The sequence below is a fragment of the Musca vetustissima genome, unplaced genomic scaffold, assembly GCF_032173495.1.
Source record: "Musca vetustissima isolate MV318-11 ecotype Yass unplaced genomic scaffold, APGP_CSIRO_Mvet_v1 utg16037, whole genome shotgun sequence".
Taxonomy (NCBI): domain Eukaryota; kingdom Metazoa; phylum Arthropoda; class Insecta; order Diptera; family Muscidae; genus Musca; species Musca vetustissima.
The window spans coordinates 42,325-61,598 of NW_026884970.1; the positions used below are offsets into that span (position 1 = coordinate 42,325).

Here is a 19,274-nt window from a genome sequence, read left to right on the forward strand (position 1 = left end):
ACAGAAACCGACATCAACAGCAACAACAACAAAGATGATGACAACAACAGCATGACCAAGAACTACAACTGCGACAAATGTGCAGAGGACAACTTTTTCCGTATCATGATATCGGTATAAACAAAAAGGAACAAAAAACATGATGGGCCAACAAGAGGAGTACATGAAGGTAATTAAATTTTAAAAATAAATTATCTTCGAGAAGGAGGAAGAAGAAATGGGAAGAAAATAGCAGACGTTTTATTTTGATATTGAGTCACCACAAGACAAAGGTTAAGTTTATTTAAAGGTGCTATTAATTTTGGACTCAAGGGTCGACAAAATTGTACTACTTGTATTTAATGTTAAGAAATATCCTGATTCTGACTTTGTAGAGGGATTTGACCAATTTTTTTGACTTAAATTTAATTTGACATGTTTTCTGTTGGCAGAGGAAAGAATTTATACATGAATTCAAAAATAGCTCTAATATTTGCTATTGGTTTGAATACATACAATACGTCCTTTATCATCTCAAAGTAGCAATCTTTGTATTTACTTAATTTTATTTTTAAATTAAATACTTAAAATCTACAATATACATACTAGTAGAGATACATACATACAATATTATATATATAGTACAAACAGTCCTTTAGATTCTCTCTTTCTCACAATTTCCTGGAAACGTAATTATTATAATCATCATGCTCGATTCCAATCGTCACGTGGTAAACGATATGTTTCATTATTACTACGTATAATATTGACACCGGCACCATAGTATGGTATTATATAGTGTGATCCATCTGCTGGTCTTACGATTTGTAATGCAATTAATATTATATCCACTAATTGGCCAATAAAGAAACCGCCAAGTGTACATGCCTTCAGCAGACCCATACCATAATAGCCTAAATAGAAACGATCCAAACCGAACATACCGGTAAAGACAGATAGTAGCAATACTGTGTCCAGGTGATAACCATTTCTGAAAAATGAAGGGATATTTTTAAATGTTACAAAAGGAATAGAACTGTAATAGGATAATAAAAAACAATAAAGTAAATAAAACTGATAGTTATTTGAAATTATAGTTTCAACCCCACGTGGAACTATACTATAGCAAATGACCTTTATACTGTTGATTTCATTGCAAAAAAAGAATTGTATGCATTCGTTTTTGACCAATATTGATTACATTGTGTGGAATTACTGAACACATGGAGTTATCATTATAGAGGTGCTATGCCTAATTGAGGACCGACATAGCTCAATTTCGAACTTAACATTTTTGATTTACAATACCTTCCTTCACGCTAAGTATTAAAAATACCGAAAATCGGTAGGTGTCATTATATGGGGACTGGGCCCAAATGCTGGTCTATATATTTCATTCTCGAACCTGAGGTTCTAGTTTTTTTCTCAATATCTCCAAAGAATATCCTCCAAAGGTATTAAAAATACCGAAAATTGGTAGGTGTCATTATATGGGGACTAGACCCAAATGCTGGTCTATATATTTCATTCTCCAACCTGACGTTCTAGTTTTTTTCTCAATATCATCCGAAGGTAGAATGATTACAACAGATGTCTAAAATGGAGAAATCGTTTTAGATTTCCATACCTGTAGATCATAAACTAGCCAGTACAGAATATTCCCCCATACTATGGTGGAATACGGCTATATGATATAAACCACGCTTTTAATATAAACCACGCTTTTTCGTTAAGTTCGGCCGGGCCGATTTTGGATAGTTACAAACGGAAAAACAAAATTAATATACGCTCCATACTATGGTGGAGGGTATAAAAGGTGGTCATACAGAGGGAGATTTGTTATCAAATACTAATACAAAATATCAAATTACAGCGAAATCGGTACCGTTATATGGGGCCTACCGCAAAAAGTGGACCTATATTCATTATTTTCAGTGGAGAGATTTACTACATAATAAGAGCCGAATGTTCCAAATACTGATAATTGGGGGTACACTTATATGGGGGCTATGCCTATACGTGGACTGATATATCCCATCTCCGAACTTGACCCGCCTTCAGACAAAAGACAACCCTATGTAAACTTTAAGTACCCTATCTCAATTCCTTCAGAATATAGCGTTTATTAAAAAGTCTGCGTCAATTTGACCCGCTAAATATATTCATCAAAACAGTCATAATTATTCTATGGTCAGACCCCTTTCTAAGTCTAAAATATCGTTATGTTCGTGGCATAATTATGGTCTCTAGAGCGACCAGAGACACAGACAAGTTGTTGGTCAATTTCATCGTCTAGATTTTATCGTTCAAAAACAATAGTGGTCTTCTTTGGCCAGAAGCCGTACTAAACTTAAAATTTGGCGCTGATAGTTCCATAACCGTGGCCCTATCTTCTCATGTAGGTGATTCACACTCGACATCAAAACACATCCACTAGCAATCCTTAAGGGACTACTTTTCGCAACTAGTAGCAATATTTTCCCGAAAAAGGAAGTCAAAACTGGAACAGACTGAGTGGCTGATGGCCTTGTATGTCGCTATTACGGTTTCTTTGTCTTTTCATTCGGAGGTTCTTGTCAGGGCTTTCAGAACTTTGTCTTTGGTTTGAATTTTGCCTTTAATGTACGCTTCATGTTTGGTGAAATTCAGTAACCAAACCCAACACACAGAATCTTGGGGTGTTGGAAGTCGGAATACTTCGGCCGTAGACTTTAAAATCTAATTTTATTCTCTACTCAAGGGTGCAAGAGATCGAAATGGTAGTAGTTGATTTCGACGTCGATATAATTAATTTTCTTTCCTGCATAAAGGTTGAGATGGGAGTTAAGTAGATGTTTTATCTGGAACTGATATCATCGATGTCTAGTCCCGAGGACATAATTGTACCATCGTCTGCATTTGATACAATATTAATGCATTGTGGTGCTGAAGAATGTTTCTGAAGGTAGGGGTTAAAAAAGGAATTGTGAGTACACTCCTCCTGTTGTACCCTCTTTTTTACTTTAAGAAATGTTGACTTCTTGTCCTGGTATTCCAGGCCTTCAACTACCTATATTTTTATTGCTGATTTTCTGTACTTTCTTGTAGCTATGTGGTAGTAGGTTAGGACCTTGATCATGCAGAAAAATACGTGAGAAAAATATGTGTAATAGTGAGATTTGGCAGACAATGCAAATACAAAAAAATGACAACAAATTCGGTTGAAAAACTTGTCCAAAATTCTCAAAATACCGACTTGGGTGAATAATAAAAATTTTTAGTGCTGCATCACCACAATGCCGTTATGAGAACGCAAAGTACAAAATTGCAACATATTTGATAGGCTAGCCTGAAACTGGGGTCCCTATTAATAATTCCTGACTTCCTTTTATAAACACTCTTCTGAATTACAACGTTTATAAAAAATGGTCAATAAATTAAACCTTAAACCTTATTCAATAAGAACCAAACATACCAAATTACATCAATGCAGTTGGAAAACGTGTCCAAAATCATAATCAAACCAGTAAGGAAAGTTGTAAAGTCGGACGGGGCCGACTATATGATACCATTCACCACTATGGGTATATTAAACAGGACTATTAACAAGAAATTGGATGAAATAAAATATTTGATATTTATCTAAATGTGAATCTAGCTAGATCTATCCATAAACATCGGACGAAAATATATATGTGGGAGCTTTATCTAAATCTTGACCGATTTCCACGAAACTTGGCAGAGATCACTCTAGGCTCAATTCAGTACGTTGTGCCAAATTTCGTGCAAATCGAAAGATATATAGGGACTTAGATGCACCATTTACATGAAATCGGACGAAACTATATATGGGAGCTATATCAAAATCTGGACCGATTTTCACGAAACTTGGCAGACATCAGTCTAGGCTCGATCTAGTACGTTATTCAAATTTCGTGCAAATCGAAAGATATATAGGAACTTTGTCCGATTTCATTTACATGAAATCGGACGAAACTACATATATGAGAGCTATATCTAAATCTGGACAGATTTTCACGAAACTTGGCAGACATCACTCAAGGCTCGATTTAGTACGTTATGTCAAATTTCGTACAAATCGAAAGATATATAGGGACTTTGGTGCACCATTTACATTAAATCGAACGAAACTATACATGGGAACTATATCTAAATCTGGACCGATTTTCTCGAAACTTGACAGACATCACTTTAGGCTCAATTCAATACGTTATGTCAAATTTCTTGCAAATCGAAAGATATATAGGGACTTTGGGGCACCATTTACATGAAATCGGACGAAACTATATATGGGAGCTATATCTAAATCTGGACCGATTTTCTTGAAACTTGGCAGACATCATTCTAGACCTAAATGATTAGGCTATACCAAATTTCTTGCAAATCGAAAGATATATAGGGACCGTTTACATTAAATCGGTTAAATATATATATATATATATATATATATATATATGGGAGCTATATCTAAATCTGAACCGATTTTTCCCAATTTCAATAGGATTCGTCCTTGGGCCTAATAAGTGACCTATGCCAAATTTCATCCAATTCGGATCATAAATGCGACCTGTACTTTGTTTACAATTTAACATGGACAGACAGACGGACGGACGGACGGACATGCATAAATCGACTTAGAAACTGATTCTATGCATATTCTCAAAAGGAACCATGTGACTATCTCGTTTCCTTTTGCCTGTTACAAACATATGCACAAAGACATAATACCCTGTACCACAGTGTGGTGAAGGGTATAAAAATACCGAATATTGAGGGATACTGTTATATTGGGCTACCCTGAAAAATATTTATAATTTTTGGTACGGAGATATGCTATACCATTAGAACCCAAAATGAAAAAAATACAGCCAAATAGGTTGGAAAACGTGTTCAAAGTCCCCAAAATACCAAATATTGGAGGTACGGTTATATGGGAACTACACCAAAACTTGCACCGATTTGCAGTACCAAACATCGTACGAGTACTAGCAACATCTGTGCAAAATTTCAGAGCTCTATCTTACAGATTTTCATCTCAATCGTGATTTCAACAGACAGACATGCCTAAATCGACATAGAATTTTATTCTGATTAAGAGAAAGGTGTTACAAACGGAATGATACATTCAATACCGTCCACCTTGTGGTGCAAGGTATAAAAAGAAGAACCTCTTATTTCCAACACCCATTTTAGGTGTTCCCAGCACTTGGAGCTACTTACGTCCATTTACAGGGCATCTCCTTAGTAAATGTATTATTATTTGTTCCAATACATTCTATGCCATCGGCTGCTATACACCAAACTGAAAATATTATAGATCATTAATTAACAACAATGAAAACCCCTTTATTAGATATCACATCCATACCTTTGGCCAAACCATTTCGTTCACATCCATAGTACTGCTGAGTCTTCGGATCAATTTGATTTCTACCGGGTTCCGGACATAAATATTGACCCATAAGCAGGGTGGTACAGTCATAGGCCACTCCTTGGACCAATGTTATTAATAAAAACACCAAGAATAATAATTTTAACATTTTTTTGTTTATAAAATGTTTCTGACGTTCTGGAACTTGGGTGAGTGAATGACCGACCTAATCTAAAAACGTTTGGAACGCTACGAATAGAGTAGACAGGAGAGAATGATTGAAAAATACCAGCTCCAAACAAAAATGGAGGGCGCTCGTAATGTTTAGAAATAAGGCATAGAAGAAAGTACAACAATGGTAATCTCTGTTCAACAGCTGATTTAATTAGAGTTGCCAACCTAATTTTAGTCCCTACTGTTTACTTCTTTGTTATGCTACTATTTTTTACAACACAGAACAAAAACAAAAAAGAAAATAAACAATAGAAAAACCTATTGGTGGACGAAGTGATAAATTAAACAATAATTTACCAACGGAAACAAGCAAAACGGTTCTTGATTAATGCAAAATCAATTCTGCAGATAAGCCAACAGAAAATTAAGCGACAAATTCTTATCAGACTTGCGTGACAAGTATGCAGAAGTTCGATATACCCCTAGCAGACGAAGTGAAGAAATAATTTTTAGACTATGGACCTGCCAAATTGAGAGAGATTTGGTCAACTGTAAATAATTGGTAAGTAGATATAGATAAAATGGATAAACCGATAGTTTTTAGGTTTTTCATAAATTTTCAGATACCATTAAGGATAACAAAATGCTTTTAAAAATACGACATGCCCTGCTGGAAGTGGCTAATCATCCGAATGCCAAACAATCTGCCGTGATCATAAATAATGAACTTATAATAACCTCGGGATGCATACTACAGCCCTATGTGCGTCCCATATTACCATTTGTCGCGGATCACAGCAACGAAAATGTTTGTGCCAGCACAAAAATCATACACAAATTACAGCAATGCCGTTTGGTTAATGCCCAAGACGTGGACACAGATGAGGCACAACATTTGAATGCCCTCAACTACCAGGTAACCTTTGATCGTCGTAAACTACCAGCGGCTGTAACAGATTCCAAACACAATTCCAATGTTCCACACATTCTCACCCGATATCGAGCAAAGCTTTTATATATATTTAGCTCGAAAGAGATATCCCGAAATCTACATAAAATGTTAAGTTCTATGAGTTTCCAGGATTCGCAAACAAAAGATCACAATGAAGTGCTGCTAACAAGTTTCCTTGTTTTAACAATGCGTCCAACGAGTGTTACGACCACAGCACCGGAAAAATTTGAAAGATTTCTCGAACACATCGCCCATTATTTAAGATATATACATCCGATACGACCATTGGATGATGTCCTAACAATGTGTACGCCATTTGGTTTGGAAAATTTCTATAAAACCATAAGTATTGGAAAAGTGTCGAATGTTATTGGAAAGAACGGTTCCTTGTTTGTTCTCTCCAATAATTTGCCGCTAGGATGTGAAGGTTCGGCTGTTTTTAATAATAAATTGTAAGTATAGAAGTGAAGGTTAGACCCATCGATCCCGCATATCTGGTACCTATATCACAAATTTTATAAGTTTGTAAATTAAACTTGACTTTGTCTCTACAGAAAAATTCAAATTTTGTTCATGAGCAGTAAATTGATTTATATTCTATTCATCATTTTGGAACACAATGTTTTCGGAAGTAGACATTTTCCCCATCCCTCCAAAAAATAATGAGGTCTTCAGAATAAAAAGTCTTGGCTTTGATTTGACCTCAAAGAAATCATTAATCCAAATTCTCTTTTTATGTGACTTTTATTTGCAGACGTTTAATTGGTCTCATCATCAGTACGGCATTCCAGCGCAACAATGAAAATCTACAAATGACAATCGCTGCAAATTTTGCATTTTTATTGCGTGATTTTATGAATCAATTGGGTATAAAAATTACCACAATTACCATACCCCGAGAACCATCTAATTTTGCCTGTAAGTCCATATCATATTTTATCTTATCATAGTGGCTGCAATCTAGTTGTATTATTAATATTTGTTTTGTTTTTTATCTTATTGCAGGGGAACGTAGCTTGGTGGTAATCGAAGCTAATGGCAATCAGGGCACTGGAACGTTTGTTAAAGTGCAAAATAAAAAATTCATAATTACTTGTTCGCATGTTGTTTTTCAGGTAATAAACTAAGCTATGAATGTATGTGTTTGTTTAGACATCAAAACTCAAATAAATACTAATAAAATTTAATCCCTTATCATGTTTTCAGGTCAATTCCACCGTATATTGTCGTGGTGTTGATGGTGAATTTGAATCCGATGTGCTGTGGCGTAATCCCAATTATGATACCGCCTTTGATGTGGCCCTCTTGTCGACACCCTCACACATTCCCTCGCGCTATTGTGTACGTTTGGCGCAAACAAAACCCTGTTTGGGACAAACTGTTTACAATGCCGGATTTCCCTACTTTGTTAATTTCAATTTAAAATATGATTTCAATCCGTCAATATTTCAAGGACGTATTATCAAATATACACCAGCGGCTATTATGTCCGATGGTTGTGTTCAAGCTGGACAAAGTGGAGGTCCTATGTTCGATGAACACGGTAATATTATGGGTGTGTGCGTGTCGAATATTAAAATGGATAATGTCGTCTATCCGAATATCAATAATGCAATACCGATTGTGACAATACGTTCCATATTGGAGGATTATGCGAAAACAAATGGTAGGAGTGTGGTTGTTATATTTGGAATTGTAATGAAATATTTTGATTTTTATTTGTCTTTTTTTAGATATCCACATTTTAAATAATCTGGTTGCAAATCCTGATATACAAAGAGTGTGGGCTTTGAAGCCACCACCTATTATAAGTAAACTGTAATTGGCGTGTGATTTTTTTATATAATTAGCGATTGCCGTTCGCCTATTTGCTTTTATAAAATATAAAGCTTGTTATTATAAAACATATTATATTTTTACATACATTTTATACATATTTTTACACCACAAAACTAAAAAATATATACATATGTAACTAAATAAATGTTAAAAAATTCATTGATGTCAAATTTTCTATTTAAAGTCTCAAAGAAAATGATCGAATTTCCCAGAACATTAAACACCAGCGGGTGTTTGATGTTCTTCTGGGGGAGATACCAGAAGAAGTGGACCTATGGATATCATCTGCGGACTTGCTCTAGACTTTATAAAGATAATAGGTTGTGCAAAGTTTGGTTCAAATCGGACATTCCATTCGTCTAATATTAAAAGTTTTGACCCTTGGTGGAGGAGGTACCAGAAGGAGTGGACCAATGGGTCCCATAATGGACTTGATGTAGACTAGGTAAATATAATAGGTTGTGCAAAGTTTAAATCTAATCAAACATTCCATTCACATGATATTCGATTTAAAAATATTAAAAATGTTGTGGGGGAGATACCAGAAAACTTTAAATTTTAAATCACCGTCAGGACGGGACACATCAGCATCAGGTAAGTTCCCAATTTAAATTTCTATATACCCCAAATATTCCATTTCCTTAATAGAATCTTACTTATTAAGGTGCCTCGAGGTATAATCCTATAATATCTGGCAGAAAAATCCTTCATATTGTACCAAATTTAGTACAATTTAGCCCATTACGTGCCCGTGTTCTGTCCTTCACAGAAATTTAACTAGTACCATATTTAGTACCTTTCATAACCATAAGTACGAATTTGCGAAACTACCTCAATCTCACACTCCAAAAGTAATTTTAATTCCATATTTCAGGATCTCAGCTCTATCCATGCACACAAATTGAAATTGTACCATATTTAGTACTTTTCGTACCCATAAGTACGAGTTTCCTAATCAATCTCAATATTAGTTTTAATTCCTAATTTCAGCCCTCCCAACCCGTTTACACAAGAAAAAGGAAAATATTTGGTACCATTTAGTACTTTTTGTTTCCATAATTAAGAATTTCCTAAACCATTTACACCAACAGTAATTTTCTATCCAAAATTCTGGAGTCCAGCTCATTCCGTTCACACAAAATCAAATTGTAACAAATTTAGTACCATTTAGAACACGTTAGTACTCAATTCTACACTCTCGCCACAACCATTATTCGAAATTGTAGGTTCCCAGCTCTCTCCGTTCACCCAAATCCAAATTGTACCGAATTTAGTGCGGTTTAGTACTATTCCTATACTTAAATATGAATTTCCAAAGCTGTCTCTATAGCTCAATCCTCAACAGTAATCTTAATCATATATTTCAGGTTTTCAGCTGTATCTGTTCACACCAAATTCCAAAATGTACTAAATTTAGTACTTTCGCACCTATAAGTACGAATTTTCTGAACATTCTCAACCCTACACTTCAACAGTCATTTTTATTCCCAATCAACTATTATTCGAAATTTTAGGTTTCCAGCTTTCTCCGTTCACCCAAATCCAAATTGTACCAAATATAGTGCTGTTTAGTACTATTCTTACCCATAAGTACGAATTTCCAAAACTGCCTCTTAGCTCAAATCTCAACAGTAATCTAATTATAAATTTCAGGTTTTTAGCTCTATCTGTCCACTCAAAATCCAAATTGTACTAAATTTAGTACCATTTCGCACACATAAGTACGCATTTTCTAAACATTCTTAACCCTACACTTCAACAGTCATTTTAATTCTCAATTTCAAGACTCCTGCTCTACCTGTTCATCTAAATCCAACTTGTACCAAATACAGCACCATTTTGGTACTTTTCGTACACATAAGTACGATTTTTTAAGCTACCTCAATTCTGTACTCCAATGGTAATCCTAATTCCTATTTTCAGGATTCACGCTCAACTAAATACAAATAGTACCAAATTTAGTACCAAAATCCATTTCCATACATCAACACCATTTCCCAACCTTCAACAGTAATCTTAATTCCAAATTTCACGTTTTCAGCTCTGTTCTCCAAAAATCCCAATTGTACTAAATTTTGTACTATTTAAGTACGAATTTCCTAAACTTTCGCAATCCTACACTCCAACAGTAATTTTAATTCCCAGTTTCGAGGCTCCCTCTCTATCTGTTCATCTAAATTCAACCTGTACCAAATTTAGTACCATTTCGTATACATAAGTAGGATTTTTTAAAGCTACATCAATTCTTTACTCCAATAGTAATCCTAATTCTTATTTTCAGGACTCACGCTCAAGTAAATGCAAATGGTGCCATATTTAGTACCAGTTAGTACTTTTCATAGACATACATATCAATTTCTAAAACCGTTTCCATACGTCAACACCACTTTCCAAAATTTCGAAATTCTTGCTATATATGTTCAATACACACAAATTAGAACTAATTTTAGTATAGTTTAGTACTTTTCGTACCCTTACAGGTCGAATTTCAAAAAACCGTTTTGTACATCTTTCTAACTTTCCATCAGTGACCCACATTCCAAATTTCAGAATTCTTGCTCTTTCCGTTTGCCTAATACCATGGGTACCATATTTAGTAAATTTTGTTACTTTCGAAATTCGAACTACGAGGGTAAGTTTTAGTTCAAATTTCCAGAAAACGCAGACTTATCTCATGCCTCACTCAAAATTTTAAGCTTCTCGCTTCAGCCGTTTCGTTTCTGGACGATGATCTGTCAGTCACTCACTTATCACTAAGCTCTTTTATATATTACTGTAGTCTCCTTCCGTATACTTTCTTGAGTACTTATTAAGGTTTCTTGCAGAATAGTCCCTCTGTATCCCGTTTTGAGTTTAGTTTAAGGTCCCTCGCCGTAGAATCCTTCCGTAGTCTCCCGCATCTTTTCGTATACTTGCTTAAGCACTTATTGAGGTCACTTGCTGTTTTTCCTTAGAATATCTTCACTTAACCAAAACCTTGGTGAAGCATCCATATCTTAGTCGTACGGAGAGTACTTATCCCGACCTTTAAGGTCTCAAAAGTAATAGGAACAATGTCTTTATCCTGATCATATTTTTTTGCATACACTTTTATTATTATTTATTTTTTATTGATAATGTTTTTATTTTCAACTATAAACTAAAATATATACGGATAATAGAAGAAGAAACAAAAAAAGAAAAAGCTTTTTATTATAAACAAAACTTGTATAGATTTCCATTTATATTCTGTTAAATATTATTTAATTTAAAATTTCGAATATTCAATTCACATATATAAACCCTGACATACGATAATGTGTCCCTTACAACTTATAATAGAAATATATATTTTCACTCTAAGACTAAAAAAAAACAAATTAAATGACTAAGTCCTATCTATGCAATCATTAGCATGACTCTGTAAGACCGATAATGATTTAAATGTTTTATTACAAATCGGGCAACTGAGCAGGGCTGGTGCCACCGATTGGCCAGCTGGTGAGGGAGGTGTTAATTCCTGCTAAAAGAAATCAAGAATTAAAAAGTTGTTTTTTATTTCAATTTAATTTATTTATTCTACTCACCCTAATCGGCCTTTGGGGATTGTTAATATACGCCTGGGCAGCTGCTGCAGCAGCCACCAAAGATGATGTTGATCCTCCACCAATTGATGATGATGACATTGTCGACACTCTACGTTCATAATTTTCAATTAGTTTTTGTCTCTCCTCTAGCAATTCTTGATTACGTTTTTGCAGCGCTCTTAAATCTTGTAAAACTTGTGCTTTTTCACCCACAGCTGTTTGACGACTTTCACGTTCCATTTCGAAATCTTTACGATGTACTTCATTTTGTTGTTCCAATAGCACAATACGTTCATTTTGTATGGTATTTTCGTGTAACAGTAATTCATTGTTTTTCTGTAGTTCTTCGATTTGTTTCTGTTTTGTCAGATCGGCAGCTGTAAGTTCATCGATTCGATTCTGTTTTGTTATATCGGCTGCTTTAAGTTCAGCCAATTCGGCACGACTTTTAGCAATTAATTCTTCGGCTGCAGTAAAATTAACTCTTAGGCAATTCAATTCATCAATGTAGGTTTTTTCCTATTTAACAGAAGAAATTTGAAATTGAAATTAAAATAGAAATAAAAGAGAAAAATTCCAAGAAAAAGTTACCATATCTTGTTTATCAAGATTTTGGGCCAATAATTCAGATAGCTGTCGTTTAAGATCCTTAACTATTTTATCGTGTTCGGCTCGTGTTATATATAAATTATCGAAATTGCCATCGGTTTTGCTCGCAGTTTTCTTTGGTACAAATTCAAATGTCTTTAATAAAAATGATGGTAGATATTATTTATTGTTGTATAGGGTTATTCGATGAGTATAGTTACATACCGTATTTTGCTCTTCCAATTTAACAATTTGTGCTCTCATATTTTCCACCAAAGAATTCTTTTCCGATATGGTCTTAATCATCTCCTCACGGTCATTTTGTCTGGCCAAATCCACAGCCTTGGTTTGTTCAATTTGTTCATCGATTGATTTTTTGAGTTGAAGATTTTCCGCGCGTAACTGAAATGAAGAGGAATAGGACATTAAATAACATTTATGGAAAGTTTAAAAGTCGGACGGGGCCCTCTAAATGATACCCTTTATCACTTTAGGATGCTCTAAGATTTTTATTGTGACAGTCGTAATATGTTTGAAGGACAAGACATGAAAACGCGTCGAAAATATATATGGGATCTATATAAAAATCTGAACCGATTTTTATTAAACTTCACAGACAAACTTCAAAAAATTAAATAAACTTTGGGTCTGTAGTGCTCCATATTCATCAAATCGGACGAAAATATATCTAAATCAACGAAACTCCCTATATGTCAATCCGATATTAATTCTATACGCATGGCATAGTTTTGTCTCAATCGGTGCATGATTTATGGGGAATCGGGAAAACCCGGGGGAAATGAATATTGGAGCTATATCTAAATCTAAACCGATTTCGATAACAATTTCACATACATCAATCTGCACGTCAATTCCGAGCTCAGTGCATAGTTTTGTCTCTATAGGAAAACCCGGGGGAGTTTACAATAAATCGGGCGAAAATATATATGGGAGATAGATATATCTAAGTCTGAACCGATTTCAATGAAATTTAGCAGACATCATTCTAAGCTCAATATAATACCCCATGCAAAATTTCGTGTAAATCGAATGATTTACACCATTTACATTAAATCGGACGAACATGTATATGGGAGCTATATCTAATTCTGAACTGATTTCAACGAAACTATCATACAACATTCTAAACTCAATATACAATAACTTATATATCGAACTAAAACAAGGTTTTTAGTGTACCATTTACAAAAAATCGGAACAAAATATATATGGGTGCTATATCTAAATCTGAACCGATTTTCACGAAACTTAACACACGTTATTCTAGACTCAATTCAGTACGCTACGCCAAATTTCGTTTAAATCGGAAGAAATATAGGGGATTTTGTAACAAATCCGATGGAAATATATATGGGAGCTATGTCTAAATCTGAACCGATTTCAACGAAACTTAGCACATGCAATTCTAGACTCAATATTATACGCTATGATACACCAAAACTCCCAACGCAGGTTAGGAGTTTTGGTGTATCATTTTCATCAATTGGGCGAAATTATACATGGGAGATATATCTAACTCTGAACCGATTTATACTAAAGTTTATACACGTCATTCTAGCTTCAATTTGGTACGATGTACAAATTTTTGTATCAATCGGAAAAACATTTGCACTATGGTATAAAAATCGGACGAAAATATATATGGTAGCTATATCTAAATCCGAGGTGATTTTCTCCAATTTCAATGAGGTTATTCCTTGAGCCAAATAGGTGGCCTGTGCGAAATTTTATTTCTTTCGGAGCATAAGTGCTGCTTGTACTTTGTTTAAAATTTTACGGGGACAGGTGGACAGACGGATGGATATGCATAAATCGCTCAGAAAGTGATTCTATATATTCCCAAAAAGAACCATGATTTTATCTCGTTTCCTTTTGCATGTTACAAAAGGGTATACAAATAAGATATGATGAAGAGGAGTTTGTAACAACTACACTTTGCCGTACTCCTTTGACTTATCAATACTTACAGCTTCAATTTGATTTTGACAATCATTCAATTGTTGTTTATAATGATCTTCCATATTATTCATTTTTTCCTTCCATTCAAGTGAGTTCTTATAGAATAACGACATTGTGTTATTCACTTTCTCGAGTGTTGCTATAAAAAGAAGAAGAAGAATAAGAAGAAGAAGAAAAGAAAGAAGACAAAGAATAAATTATGTGATATACAATGATTTGGTTTATACATTTCGGGGAAGTACACATACATTTTAGTTGCATATATTCATTACACATGGTTTGCAATTTCATGACATCCTCTGCACTGGCCTGCATTGAAATACTGGGGAATTGGGAATAAACACTTGACTGAAAGCGAAGAACAAAATATGATATTTAAAAAACAATTAAATTAACAATAATAAAAAATATATTTTTAAAAATTAAAACAATTTATTATACCTTCAAAGCATCTGCATTAACTTCACCCAATATAAAACTGCTTGCCAAACTGGCGCCTTTAGAAGATGTCGAAGCTTGTTGATTTGTCATCACTTGTGAGGTTACTAAATTTTTCTCGACGCCATTTGCTGCTGTAGATGGTTTTATATTTTCCTTATTATTCGACTGCATGGACACATTAAGTGGTGATGGCGGTGGTCGTGAATTTAATGATGTTTTTGGACTACGTTCCAATGGTGATTGCAAGGCGCAATCTTCCAAGCTGAGTGGCAAATAATCACTATTTTTAACTTCAACTTGTGGTCGTGACCAAAGAATATTTTCAGCCGAACGTTGCATTGAACTCGATGCACTCGCCTTAGATGTTGTCAAAAGTGGTGAAACTTCAGATGGAATTACGGAAGTTTCTTTTGCAATCATCGATGTAGATGCAGATGGTGTTGGGGTTTTATTGGATATTTGACTTGCATTTTGTAGCTCATTTATTTGACTACTTTTCAACGATGTGAAACAACTGCCAGGTGTATCCGATTGTATGGAGACATCAGCACCAGAATCGTTACGATCACCACCATCATGTTCCAATGACGGCATTGGTGATGATCCCAAGATAACGAATGATTCTTCTTCAGACATTTTGACAGGGATTTAGGAGGAGTTTGTGAGAGTGAGGAATACTGGAAAGGAAAAATAAGAAGAGATAGGTGATTATTTATACATTTTATTTGGAGTAAATTAAAATTGAATTAAATAACAAAATTTCTGAAAACATCAATGTACATAACAAGTAGAAACGCCATTACGTTCGGTCGTTCCTAACCTTCAATAAAACAAAAACAAGTGAAAATGCTTTAAATTAGGTGTGTACGTAGGGATACAGTTTTAGGCCCACTGTTGGAATGTATGGTTAAAAATTCCGAAATAATGAAGAACGAATTGACTCCTGATATAGCTAATATATCAAAATGTTGGACTAATAGTTTCAGTATTAGCCCAATACTAAATTGGAGTCAAAATTGTAAGGTACTGTTATTAGGAACTATATTAAAAAATGTGCCTCTACCGAAATTATACATGGAAGCTATTATATATAAATCTTGTCTTAATATGTTGCTGCACTGACAGTATCCTTGCCTCCTGATGCAGATGATCCAAACTCGCCATCTCTACACATCCGTTTGCGGTACGTAGGGCATTATTTTGTGTGGTTTGAAGTATTCTCCATTGCGAATCGCTGATGAACGAAGTAGTTGAGGACAGATCTACTTACAGCCTTGTAAGTAGTCCTTGTCCTTGCCTCATGTGGTACTCGAGATGGGTTTGCTTCTGGACTTCAGCGCTGCGGCGTGCCTGGAGAATGTCAGAAGACTATCAAAGGTGACGCCGAGTATTTTAAGATTCTGGACCATTGGAATGGCCTCTGATCGATATGTTTAGTTGCCACTTGGCCTCCTGTGTTCATGATGTGAATATAGTGGCAGTTGATTTAGATGTTTGGTGTATCTAAATGAAATCGGACGAAATTACAGATGAAGCTATAGTAGGAGAATGATATCCATAGCTTGCCGATAGTAGAAAGTCTAATAACAAAAAAAGGTACCCTTAATACCACGACAGAGGGGTCTACGATCCGAAACAACGACTCAGCCCAATGTGTAAAAGCAATAGGACTGCTACAACAACAACAACGCTTAATACTTCTAAGGCTTTCAATAAGGGTGCAAACAGCGTTCCAACTGGGCTTAATGTATCACTGGGGGTCTCCATCATCTCAGCCCCAGACTCTTCTAGTTCAAACTACCGTAGACAACGCGAAAGACCGAGCGATGACAAATCAGCGCTTTCGAGAAGGGCCGCAATTATTTTTATATAGTTAATTATCCCACGTATAAAGGATCCCATTATGAAAAATTGCATAATCTACAAAGTATCGGACAGGAACACGTATGGTAGGGTGATAAAGAGTGCATGAACATAATCAAGGATAAGAAATTATTCCTGATCAAGATGAAACTGAAGTTTACGAGGAAGTTCGGAACAAACTATGAAAAGAATTCTTGATCGATATGATTCTGATACGAAGCCAATTCTAATGGAACTCCTCTAATGGTAGAAGATTAAGGGAAACCCAAGTTCAGTTGGGAAAAAGACCTCCAACAAATATGTAACCTTCTCTTCTCATTAATTAATTGCAAATATTTCAGCATTATTCGTACATTTCCGGAGGAATGAATATTTCTCCTCATCATTGTGGTCTCCAATCATTTGAAGCTACCACAAAAAAGGGAAACTATTAGCTTGACATACATACAGTGGCGAGCAGAAACGAGTACATGTTTGCATTTTGGACACCTTTTGCGTCATAAAAATAAAACTAAAAAAGCCAATTCAAAAATGTTGGTTGCATTTTATTGGGTATTTTGTACTTAATAAAACAACCTAAATTTAAAAATCAAAATTTTAAAAATAACTAAGAAAAAATAAAGAAAACGAAATCAACCCCAATGTACTCACTTTTGCACGTCTGCATTGTTTTTAATAATGTGCAGAAAAGGAATGTAAAATCACGTTTTTTTAATCCCTTTTTGGGTTTCATTCGTTTTTTTAAGAAAATATATAAGTTTTACATCATTTTAATTCCGTTTACTAAAAAATTGTACAAAGTTTTGAACAAAAATCAAATAAATAACTTATAATAATAAATCAAGAAGAAATATATATAATAACCACTGAAAAGGCCATTCGGAAAAAGCTGAAAAATCTGTTCTAGCCTGGAAATTGCAAAGGGACTTAAATTTTGTCAATTATTGGTCATATGGGTACAAAAACGGTGTTCCGTTGTTCCCAAACCTCAAATTAGAGGTAGTACACCGCTTATAAGTTGTGTGGACCCACGTATAATGATGAGGAAAATGTAATTTGATAAGTTTTAACACCATAATATGCTTCGTAAGTACTCGTCAAACCTGTTAGTCATTGAACGGCGTGAAGAGCCCTTCCCGACATTGGATATACCAGCATTAAAAAAAGACTAAAAACCTGTATTATAGGAAAAAACTGCAAAATAAGGGTAAAGACTTTTCAACTAGACCAAAAGTTGAACTGTGGTCGACTGGAAACGTGCGATCGGGTCCGACGAATCCAAATTCAACCGTTTTCAATCCGACGGCCCAATGTGAAGCACGGTTGAGGAATTGCCATGGTATGCGTAGGCATTAACTTGTGGGTCCTGGACCGATGTTAAAAAATTGACAAAATAATAATGAAAGAAGTCCATTTAGATCATTGTAGAGTCATATCAGTCAGTTTAGGTAGCTAAGAACGCATATTCTGTAGAAGAAAATTCGTGAGAGAATATCTTCGTGAACAAAATTTTGAATTAACACAGTGGTCAGCACAAAGTTTCGACATCAATCCGAACGCTAATTTGGGGCCAATCGCAAAGAGAGAGGTTAGACAGTACCAATCAGTCCCTAATAGTTTAGACGAACTTTGGCAGTGGATCTGAGGTGATTGGAAGAATAATTCCAATAAAATTGTACTAGAATTGGTTAAAAATATGCCAAATTTCATAAATGATACATTAAAAATATAAAACTACGGTATAATTAATAAAAATATTCGAATTCTGCAAATTTGTTCAAAAGTGAGTACATTGGAGTTGATTTACTTTTCTCAGTTTTTTTCTTAGAAATTAAAGAGTTAAATTCTTTAACTTTAGTTGATTTGTTAGGTCCGAAATACGTTATAAAATACAACCAATATTTTTATACCCTACACAACTATGTTGTCAGGGTATTATAGCTTTGTGCAGCCCCAAATGTTTGTAACGCCGCGAAATATTGGTCCTAGACCCACCTTTAAGTATACCGATCTCCATGAATTTTTGCATGGAGAAGGGGATCGGGCCAGAGAATAAGCATGCATGTTTTGATAAAGATCGGTCAATATTTAGCGGGTCAAATGGACCCTGGCATATATATTTACTTCTGGAGGATGTAGTCTATTATTTAGTAACCCATTACCACATTAGAGGGAGAAATATCGCGCTGATGGCTTTGAAATTTTTCATGAAGTTCCAGTTATGGTCAAGAACAACGCCTACAATTTTCGGTGATGATCAGATTAAAATTTTGGGATGAAATGGACCGAAAACATAATTTTTTGTGTGTTTTCGAGTAGAGTATAATCCGAAAATCACAACACAACCAACCGTGAAGGTAATCTGGACAAGTAATTAGAAGGACTGTACTGAATATTCGAAAAAAGTAAGGAAGAGGTGTTGTTAACCTCTAATCGGACAAGAGGGGGCAAATATCACGAAATATTACTCAGACTCGGAATAAACATCCTCTGAATGTTAGAGTTCGTGGTAGTTGTGTAG

At 34.8% G+C, this 19,274-nt stretch overlaps 3 protein-coding genes across 3 annotated transcripts; 1 reads left to right on the forward strand and 2 right to left on the reverse strand.

The window, feature by feature from the left end:
• Window positions 1-684: 684 nt before the first annotated feature.
• On the reverse strand, window positions 685-5,522 carry LOC133332087 (TM2 domain-containing protein CG10795-like). The gene is made up of 3 exons (XM_061540468.1): window positions 5,348-5,522; window positions 5,200-5,281; window positions 685-970 (listed from the first exon to the last, which is right to left on the reverse strand). The coding sequence occupies exons 1-3, from the start codon at window positions 5,517-5,519 to the stop codon at window positions 685-687; spliced, it is 540 nt and encodes a 179-aa protein (XP_061396452.1). The 5' UTR covers window positions 5,520-5,522.
• Window positions 5,523-6,165: 643 nt separating this feature from the next.
• On the forward strand, window positions 6,166-8,318 carry LOC133332088 (peroxisomal leader peptide-processing protease-like). The gene is made up of 5 exons (XM_061540469.1): window positions 6,166-6,928; window positions 7,231-7,394; window positions 7,482-7,591; window positions 7,683-8,142; window positions 8,210-8,318. Exons 1-5 carry the CDS (start codon window positions 6,168-6,170, stop codon window positions 8,296-8,298), a joined length of 1,584 nt encoding a protein of 527 aa, XP_061396453.1. The 5' UTR covers window positions 6,166-6,167; the 3' UTR covers window positions 8,299-8,318.
• Window positions 8,319-11,682: 3,364 nt separating this feature from the next.
• On the reverse strand, window positions 11,683-15,526 carry LOC133332090 (NF-kappa-B essential modulator). Its single transcript, XM_061540470.1, has 8 exons — window positions 14,891-15,526; window positions 14,698-14,797; window positions 14,458-14,588; window positions 12,695-12,871; window positions 12,473-12,625; window positions 12,275-12,400; window positions 11,882-12,211; window positions 11,683-11,817 (listed from the first exon to the last, which is right to left on the reverse strand). The coding sequence occupies exons 1-8, from the start codon at window positions 15,524-15,526 to the stop codon at window positions 11,683-11,685; spliced, it is 1,788 nt and encodes a 595-aa protein (XP_061396454.1).
• Between the last annotated feature and the right edge of the window lie 3,748 nt (window positions 15,527-19,274).

What these genes read in the sequence shown, in the direction of transcription:
- LOC133332090 (XM_061540470.1), bottom strand. Translation starts at nt 15,526, where the DNA reads ATGTCTGAAGAAGAATCATTCGTTATCTTGGGATCATCACCAATGCCG. An exon ending in TTAATGCAGATGCTTTGAAG is followed by an intron (nt 14,798 to 14,890) that starts GTATAATAAATT and finishes CTTCGCTTTCAG; the next exon opens with TCAAGTGTTTATTCCCAATT. An exon ending in ATCTTGATAAACAAGATATG is followed by an intron (nt 12,401 to 12,472) that starts GTAACTTTTTCT and finishes TCTGTTAAATAG; the next exon opens with GAAAAAACCTACATTGATGA.
- LOC133332087 (XM_061540468.1), bottom strand. Translation starts at nt 5,519, where the DNA reads ATGTTAAAATTATTATTCTTGGTGTTTTTATTAATAACATTGGTCCAA. An exon ending in ACGAAATGGTTTGGCCAAAG is followed by an intron (nt 5,282 to 5,347) that starts GTATGGATGTGA and finishes TAATATTTTCAG; the next exon opens with TTTGGTGTATAGCAGCCGAT. An exon ending in GAGATGCCCTGTAAATGGAC is followed by an intron (nt 971 to 5,199) that starts GTAAGTAGCTCC and finishes TTCATTTTTCAG; the next exon opens with AAATGGTTATCACCTGGACA.
- LOC133332088 (XM_061540469.1), top strand. Translation starts at nt 6,168, where the DNA reads ATGCTTTTAAAAATACGACATGCCCTGCTGGAAGTGGCTAATCATCCG. An exon ending in AGAACCATCTAATTTTGCCT is followed by an intron (nt 7,395 to 7,481) that starts GTAAGTCCATAT and finishes ATCTTATTGCAG; the next exon opens with GGGAACGTAGCTTGGTGGTA. An exon ending in GGATTATGCGAAAACAAATG is followed by an intron (nt 8,143 to 8,209) that starts GTAGGAGTGTGG and finishes GTCTTTTTTTAG; the next exon opens with ATATCCACATTTTAAATAAT.